Raw genomic sequence first — 8119 nt, 5'->3', positions numbered from 1 at the left:
GGAGGGAGGGATATTGCCTATTGGGATTGCACCCTTTCCCTTTCGAAACACCATCATAGTACACCTTAAGCCCCCGCGTGCTCCTCTGCTTCACGGCCCGATCGGGAATGTAAAACAGCTGAGGGAGGGGTGGGGGGTGGGGGAAGCCACGCGTGAGGAAGGTTATGGAGGGAGATGCGGGCTTCCCTCCCCCCCTTCCATGTTGGCGGGGCCAGCACGTTGTTTTTTTTGCGGTTATCTTTAATTCTATTTTCTCTCTCAATATCGTGGAGTCGTGTGTGGAATCGCCTTGTCGGAGGGTGAGCGGAGGTTTACGTTGGTAGAAAAGGGAGAAAAGATGTGCATTTAAATTGAGTTTCCAGTTAGTTCAGTTCTCCTTAAGTACATTAACGTCGTTTGGAACATGTAGGAACTCGGCTCATCTACGAGCCGACTTTCCTGGGTCGAATTGCGAGATGCTCGGCAAACGCGATGCTTTCAGTTCGCAACGACCGCCACTGTTGCATTTTACATATCGCTGGCGAGGAAAAGTAAAACACCAGCGAGAAGCAAAAAGACAGCAGGAAGCGAGCAATAGGATCAGAATTTCAAGAGGGGCCCAGCCCAGAGGACCGGCTTGCCCTGCAGCCGGCTCCAGCACCCAGCATCCCTCTCCGCATCCGCGACACCGTTTTTAATTGCAAATGATTCGGTCGGCGCATACGACCAGCAGCCGCGCCGCCGCGCCCCTTCTACGACTTTTAGAGCTTGAAATTTTTACGGAAACATTGGAAACTTTTCAGGAAGAAGTCGGAAACAAATGAAATATTTCCACAAAAAATAGAAAAATTAAAATTTTCATAGGAAAACCGCTTTAAATTTTTGACAAATTTCCCCAAAATACTGTTGCTCTGGAAAATTAAAATTCCTTGCGCTGCTTCCTCGGACGCCCAGCGCACTCACCGAGTCCATGACGACGCCTGGGTGTAAGCCGGCCCGGGGGCGAGCTCGGGGGCGCCGAGCCGTAGCGGCTCCAGGGGCAGTGAGGGGCGAGGAGAGGAGAGAGGAGACCTCGCCGACGAAAAGGGCCGCCGCCGCTCCGGAGGGCGGGGCAAGGCGGGGCTGGCGGGGCGAGCCGACAGAAAGGTTAGGACGCGTCCGGGTGAGGCTATACGCGGGCCGGCACTGCACTGCAGGACCAGACGAGGACCTCCCCACGACCCGGCCCTCCTCCTGCAGGTGCTAAACGACACGGCTAACTAACCAGCTCGGCTGCTGTCGTCAACCTGTCCTCTTGCGCCGGCGCCTATCTGATCGCACTCGCGGCCTCAAGTCTCTTATCAGTTTGTTGCTGCTCAAATATCCGTGGAGCGACTCGGCACGGCGCCGCCGCCACCGCCTTCGGGTGGGTTGCAACGAACCATTCCAGTAAATCTAAAATGTACGATAAAGAATGCGGGGAACAAGAAAACGGAAATCAGTAATGCAAAAACATGGTGACTTCCCTTTCCTTGTTCCCCGCACTCTTTTTCTTCTCATACGCCAGCTTTGCCGGAATTGTTTATGTGTCACGAGAAAACGCACGGAGAAGTAAGCCACCTGAAAGTGCGTCGTTTTCCTCAGATTCGTTCGGCTGAACACGGGACGGGGGCTCGGCGCCTGCGAGGCGTAGGGTAGGCCGCCCCGCAATACACGAATGCACTGCACGCGCACGCAAGATGCTGCCTATCTAACAGGGAGTTATGAGAGCTTACAGGAGTCGTTCACTTCGCAGCTTTTTTTACCGGTTCATTGTCTCGGATATGTTGGGTGTCAGTGCTTCTTGGCTATCTTGCCCCGCGGTTATCCAGATTGGCTACAGCATGGATCGTAGGGGTATAAGTCTCTTTTATCGTGAGAAAACAGGACTTCCCGACGACCACATAGATCCACTCTTGAGACAACAGCAGAATGAGTCTCACATAGGCCTTGGCGCTTGACGATAGATTATTAATGTCTTCAATTTGTCTCCTACTATACTCCAAAGCGACTCGGAAGCGGATGCGCCGGATACGCCAAGGATACTGGCTGGTATCACGCTGTTCTGAAAGCTAATCAGTTTTGTACGGGCTTGCCTCGCCATGGCACCTTGCAGGTCGCGCGAGTAGGCAACCCGCCCACACGTAGGAATGCGCTTCGGCATAACTACAGAGGTGCGCAGGAATCAGCCACCTGGGTTCAGTCTGCCTTTCACTCAGCTCCAATTCTTCATTTTCATTTACGAGGTGAATTGGTAGAGGTACTTTAGCTTAGAGGCATTGCACGTTTTAGAGACATACATTGTTTAGAGGAGCAGGTAACGCTGGTAACGGTGCCATCCTCGCCGTCGTTCTGCGAGCGCCGCCCTAGTTTTCATTCTCATTTCTGCTGCCGGCTACGAAAGTGGCGGCCGCAACGCCGGGACACGAAGGGGCAGAACTGCAGCATGCGGTGCGGCCGTCGTAAAAACTCCCCACGCCGCCCCGCCACTTCCTGACGCGTGCTACCCCCTCGCCCTTCCGGCCCAGGGACCGTCCGCAAAGGAGCAGGGCGACCGGCGGCGGGTGACCGCGCTACTCGCCCATGCGTACTTCCAAAGGTTTAGAAGTCGTCTCCAGAAACATTTTTTGTGTGTGTGTGTGTGTGTGTGTGTGTGTGTGTGTGCGGGGCGCTCACGCGACATCTGCTGGTCGAAACAGCCCGGTCCCAATCTAAGTAAAAGGGTTGCTTCTTCTCCCCGCCCCTGAGGACGCGCAGACTCCCACCCCTCGGACACGGGCTCCAGCGCGAGCTCCAGCGTGTCTCACGCGGGGCGCGCGACGGCCCGCCGCGGTCTCCACGACGGCGACCTCGCGGCCGCGGCCGGAGCCACTCGACGCCCTCGCTGGACGTCCCCGTCGTGCTTACCTTGTCCACCGGCTTGGCTGGGCAGGCGCGGCAGAGGTTCCAGAAGGTGCCGATCATGGTGACGGTGCGGTCCAGGACCGGTCCGGACGCTGCGGGGGCCCGGGTGCCCGTGCGGGGGCGCGGCCGGTGCCGGGCGGGGCGGGGCCGCTGGGCGCGGGCACGACGCGCTGGTGCGCTCCGGTTCGCTCGCCCCCGGTCCGGCTAGCGCGGCGGCGCGGGCGCGGCACGGGCTAGCGCGGGGTGGTAGGGCTCTGCTCGCCCAGGACGTCCTGAGCGCCACTGGCGAGGCGGAGCAGCGAGGGCGGCGAGGAGCCGCTGGCGTCCCACGGCGTCGCAGCTCCGAGTGAGAAGGGGAGGCATCCTGGCGCGGCGTGGCGCGGCGTGGCGCGGGCAGGGGAGGCGCGGCCGGGGGGGAGGTTCGCGAATCGATAGGGAGGCGCCGCGCGGGAGCCGCCGCCCTGCCGCCGCCAGCCCCGCCACCACCCCCCGGGCCCCAAGCGGGTAGGGGTGTCCTCGCATGCCATACCTCTGCTCCCGCCGCCACCAAACCTGTACCAGCGCCGGTATCGCTGCTGCAGCTACCCTGTCGTTAACGGCCGCCCACCAACCCCCGCGCAGGCAGGACGCTGCAGCTAGCCCCTCCTCTCCCTCCCCCCTTCCCCTTGAACACGGCCCTCTGCATTGTGACAGCTGCAGCAGTGGGTACGTTCGGAGAGCTCAGTCTTTATGGGTCTCTCCGGGCACCGTGTTGGCGTGTGTCCTGGATCCTAGGAGTAGGTACCCATCGCGCTCTGTACTCGTACTCAGTGTGTTCTGGATCGGGCGGGTTCAGGTCTCACGCCGAACCTTTCTGCGAGTGAGACTGCGTCTTCCGTCTCTCTCGCACTCTGCAGGCAGCTGAAGCTGAGCCACAGGATCGGGTCGGGTTTGTCTGTCGAGGCGATACCCGTTTTGGCCAGGTGTCAGGCCCTGTGTCAGCTGAGGGATGAGCGTAAAATGAAAAATATAGGCAGTTAAAAATAAAATTACTTTATTTGACCAGAACTCTGTATGGCGGAGTGAACTTATTTTAATTAATTATTGTTATATAATTAAACAATATACAAGACATGCTCAATCTTTAACAACACCTTGCTTCCACTAGGAAAGCACAACATGTTTTAATTTTCAGAAATAGGGACAATGAAACAGATACCTAAAGAAGTCTAGACTCAGTGTTTCTTCTTTTGTTCTGGACTAGGAAGTAGGCCTGCTTTTTCAATAACCTGCCTTGCGGCATTATTTATAAGACGGAACCGATCAGGACCCAGATGAACTCCACCATACCACCGACTTACAACAACTAAGATGTTACGCACATCCATTATCTATATTAAAATAAAGTTAAGTATTATATAGACAATAAATGAAGTCTCATTTTACAAGATCTTGACTGACCTGCAAAAGGTGCAACATTCTGCTTCCTGCTTGGGTCTCACCATCATCTTCACAGTCTTGACTAAAAGATTTAGTTTCTTCCCGATAAATTCGGTAGGCATACATATTATGAGTTGCATGAGCTATTTTTTTGTTTTCCATAAGAGTAGATATAACCTGCCTGAATAAAGGAGTAAAAAAAATAAAAAATACTTGACATTACAATATTTTTAAATGCATCTTCCCTGACAAATCCCAAATAACATACTTAACATCACTTGTTGATGATATTGTCGCTACATGTCCTTGAAATGTACTTTTTTTGAAACTTATAGGATCCCCATGAACAATTGTTGGCCCATCTTTGCTGACTTTCGATGACTGATTCATCCTGTCATCGTTCCAACATGTATAACTTTCTGCATAAACTTCCTCGTCTTCTTCGTCCTCTGCTTTAGCAGCAACTCCACATGCCTGCAAGGAAACCTTTTCTTGCAGCCACTCTCTAGCTTTTTCAACCCATTGGAATATTATGGTTTCTCCGATATTGTCTCTAAAAATTAATGATAAATGTGAGAGCAACAAGTAATAAATAGTATTTCACAGGTAAATTGATTGAAATGGCTGATAAAGAGTATCGTACAAATACATATCTTGAAGAATTGTGGTAATTTCTACCATTTCGTCTCTTGAAAGTGATGGAGCCAATATCTGAAATAGTGGAGGGCCTTGGCCTGGGTATATGTCAGTTAGAGTTACGAACAATTCGAGTGATAAATTTCCTTCAGAAAGGGTGATGTTTCCTGAACCACCGCCGTCATCCTCTTTCCACTCTTCTCCGTAAATTGACTTCAGTACCTCCTGCTCTTCAATCTAAACAAAAAATGATTTTTGACACTTAAGTTTAAGAGACTGATTATACCATAATGAAGTTGAGGGGAATAGCTACATAGGTTATTGTCACTTGGAAACACGAAGTTTTCTTTTGCGCACACAATATGACAATTGATGTAATGGTATCTTTAAGCTAAAGTAAAATGCGGGCGCAATTACCTGTCGGCTTATGTTGCCATCAAGCGTGTTATTCTCCATCACGAAAGTGTTAACTCTGAAAAACCACTACCATATCGACGTAGTCCACAGAGATAACAACAACAATGTCTGCGAATAGAACGAACCGCGTTCCTGCCCCAAGCGACAACTGCGAATAGCTTTTGAAGTGCTTGGGTGCAGGTAAAAAGAACAAAGGAGTCGACAAAAACATCACTGTAGCCAGTACACCCACGTCAAATCCCAAGGTGTTTGACACAGCAATGAAAGCAGTATATTATACATTCATGCTGAAGTGATCGCATTTTATTTGACTTTTTACGTAACTTCAATTCATGTTCGCCTTTACATGTCTTCTTTGTCGAAAAAAGAACATAGTTCCAGTCAAAGTAAACATCAGTGTGGTGGCAGGGTTTCTGGTTTGAAACTCACAACGGTTTTAGAAGCGAAGTGGCAGCAGCTAGAGTGAACAGTGAATTTGACGATTTGATTTGATTTTAATGTGCGCTGTCGCCGGTAAGAGCCATGGCCGAGTTCGACGACACGACTATGCTCTTTTTGGACGAAACGTAAGTAAATAATGCTGCAGCAATTTCAGTTGTCACTGTCGAAAGTGCCTTGATGACATGGAGGCTGAAGACATGTTTTTGGCAGTTTGGCGTTTGTTTATATAGGCTTTTGCTGACTGCAGCTGGTTGCACTTGCTTACTACAAGCTGATTTTGTTTAATTTTGTTTTGGGCCTCGTTTGTAGCAATAAAAAATTCCATGATAACTTAAAATTTTGAATGTTTTTGAGATGTTTTTAATGTCCTGAGTGCTGTCAAAAATTTGAGGACACTACCCAAATTGAGCTCAAATTTTTCAGCCTCAAGCATTTTCTGTGGAAAGATGATGTATTGTTTTCTGAGATTCATTTGCATGTCAGTGTCAGTAATATCAAATTCAGAATAGTCTGTGTATTATCTATGTACTGTACACTTGTCTCGGATTGATATTGGCACATGATAAATTGCGTAAAATGTGACATGTGTCCTTTGTCAAAGAAAGTGTTCTCTGCATCTCTGCATTATTGATTGCGCATTTGCCCTTGGCCTTTGCACGGTTCATGGTAATGTGAAGCCCTATGCATGCGACCAGTGGTTCTTCGTCCCTCTCATCAGCCGCCTGCCCTGCGGCTTGCCATGGCTCCTCCCTGTCCGCTTGTCCTTCCTGCCTGTTTATAATTGTACCCTCCATGTCTCAACAGCAATCAATTTTTATGCAGCGCAATGATGAATTTAATGCCTTCAGTCAGTACCTTGACACTTTACGCTACCACTACGTACCTGGCCCTAGTCACTGAAGGAGAGGTGCAACAACACCAAGTACAGTTTGCTCATTAAATAACAAAGGGGTGGGCTGGGGACGGGTGCCCCGGCCACGGGGTGCAGGCATCTGAATGCCGTACGCCGTTGACATTCAACCATGAGGCAGTAGTGCAGTCAGGTTGGGGTGGCTGACTCACTCTGACACCCCCCGCCCCCCTGTCCTGTTCGGCGCCGTGGCGGGGCGGCTCAAGCTGAGCCGCGGCGAGGAGGCGAGGCGGACTAAATTTTCAGCGAGATTTATCGGCTGCACCTTTCGCCACCCGCGAGGCCCACTTCCACTGCCCTTTTGCTCAACTTTCCCCGCGCCATGACAAGCGGGGGGTCTTCGTCTCGTCTCCCAGCCCCCCGCCTCGGCCCACCACCGCTGCGCCCTTTGCCTCCCCGCCACCCCCTCTGTACTCTCATGACTACTATTCCCAGCCCAGCCCAAGGGGTGGGCCTCGGGGAGGACGTGTGGGGCGGCAGGGGCCTCAGTGCGCAGCCGCCGCCCCCGCCCCTCCCCTCCCGCGCCCCGCTTCCGCCCTTCCGACCGGCGCGGGAGGGGAGGGGGCCGCTGGCAGGCCGCCACAGCTGGCCGCGACGGCCGCGCCGCCCGTACCGCAGCCTCACTGCGCGTCGTCTCCGAGTTGGAGCTCAAGGTCCTCCCAGTTCAGTTCAGTTGCCCGCCCGCCGCGCCGAGGGGAAGACGTCGTCGCTCACCCCGTCCTCGCGTCCGCGTGTGTGTTTGTGTGTGCGGCAGCGCGTCAGCGGCGAGCAGGCCGGGAAGGTCATATCCATTGCCCAGCTGGGCCCCTGAGCACGCGTCGCTCGCGGCCAGGACGGCGACGCCAGCAGCGGTCGACGACGTCGACCTGGAGATGCTGGCCAGGACGCCGTCGACCAGTGATGCGGGGGTGGAGTGCCGGCTCGGAAAGTGATACCAGTGATACAGTGCAGCAGTGAGTGGCACGAGAGCGCCGCAGGGTTCGATATTTGGATTGGATTTACGCCGCCGACATGTCGGTGTTTCGTCTGAGCACGGGCGGGGGCAGCACCTCCCCCTCCCTCGACTCGCCGGAGCAGACTCCCTTCTGGTGAGTTTTGTGGTGTGTCCATGTGCGTGGGGGTGGGGGGTGGGGTGGGGCGGTGGGCCGAGACATGTGCCGAGCACATGCGGTGGACCGAATAGGAAGCCTACACCTACAACCCTTTCTCGGAATGTAGTTTTCTGAGTCCTGACTCAGCGTTTAGCCTGGTGTAGGTGGTATCTCCATAAATTCGTAAAAAATAAATATAAATGGCGTTTTAGTTGCCAAAGCCAAGGTTTATATTTCTGGTTTTTGTGATGCAGGAAGCTGCACTTATGGGGTCCACGTGGCCGGGTGCTTACTTAGCACATGC

General features: G+C 53.0%; 3 protein-coding genes across 4 annotated transcripts in view; 1 reads left to right on the top strand and 2 right to left on the bottom strand.

Annotated features, from left to right (window-relative positions):
* The window catches only part of LOC113209418 (uncharacterized), a 78642-nt gene extending 75430 nt beyond the window's left edge, over positions 1 to 3212 (bottom strand). Inside the window, exon 1 of one of the 2 annotated variants that reach the window (XM_052273713.1) lies at positions 2905 to 3212. In XM_052273713.1, the coding sequence (XP_052129673.1) occupies positions 2905 to 2961 (57 nt within the window). In that variant the 5' untranslated portion in view covers positions 2962 to 3212. Of the gene's footprint in view, positions 1 to 942; positions 1282 to 2904 lie in introns of those variants that run through there. The other variant, XM_052273714.1, reaches the window with a different exon arrangement.
* A 705-nt stretch (positions 3213 to 3917) lies between these two features.
* Positions 3918 to 5534, bottom strand: LOC113209399 (protein IMPACT). Its single transcript, XM_026426884.2, has 5 exons — positions 5374 to 5534; positions 4964 to 5193; positions 4589 to 4873; positions 4342 to 4501; positions 3918 to 4271 (listed from the first exon to the last, which is right to left on the bottom strand). Exons 1-5 carry the CDS (start codon positions 5410 to 5412, stop codon positions 4116 to 4118), a joined length of 870 nt encoding a protein of 289 aa, XP_026282669.1. The 5' UTR covers positions 5413 to 5534; the 3' UTR covers positions 3918 to 4115.
* A 90-nt stretch (positions 5535 to 5624) lies between these two features.
* LOC113209382 (centrosomin) overlaps positions 5625 to 8119 on the top strand; it is a 32754-nt gene continuing 30259 nt past the window's right edge. Inside the window, exon 1 of the mRNA XM_052273718.1 lies at positions 5625 to 5939. Within this exon, the coding sequence (XP_052129678.1) occupies positions 5896 to 5939 (44 nt within the window). The 5' untranslated portion in view covers positions 5625 to 5895. The remainder of the gene's footprint in view (positions 5940 to 8119) is intronic.

Source organism: Frankliniella occidentalis, unplaced genomic scaffold, assembly GCF_000697945.3.
Source record: "Frankliniella occidentalis isolate FOCC.00 unplaced genomic scaffold, Focc_3.1 Scaffold295, whole genome shotgun sequence".
NCBI classification, from domain to species: Eukaryota; Metazoa; Arthropoda; class Insecta; order Thysanoptera; family Thripidae; genus Frankliniella; species Frankliniella occidentalis.
The sequence above is the reverse complement of the archived record's forward strand: the minus strand, read 5'-3'. Positions and strand labels throughout refer to the sequence as shown.

Coding starts and splice junctions, on each gene's coding strand:
- LOC113209399 (XM_026426884.2), bottom strand. CDS start 5,412: ATGGAGAATAACACGCTTGATGGCAACATAAGCCGACAG. Junction 5,194..5,373: donor ATGGCAACATAAGCCGACAG/GTAATTGCGCCC, acceptor TTTTTTGTTTAG/ATTGAAGAGCAGGAGGTACT. Junction 4,502..4,588: donor TCATCAACAAGTGATGTTAA/GTATGTTATTTG, acceptor TCCTTTATTCAG/GCAGGTTATATCTACTCTTA.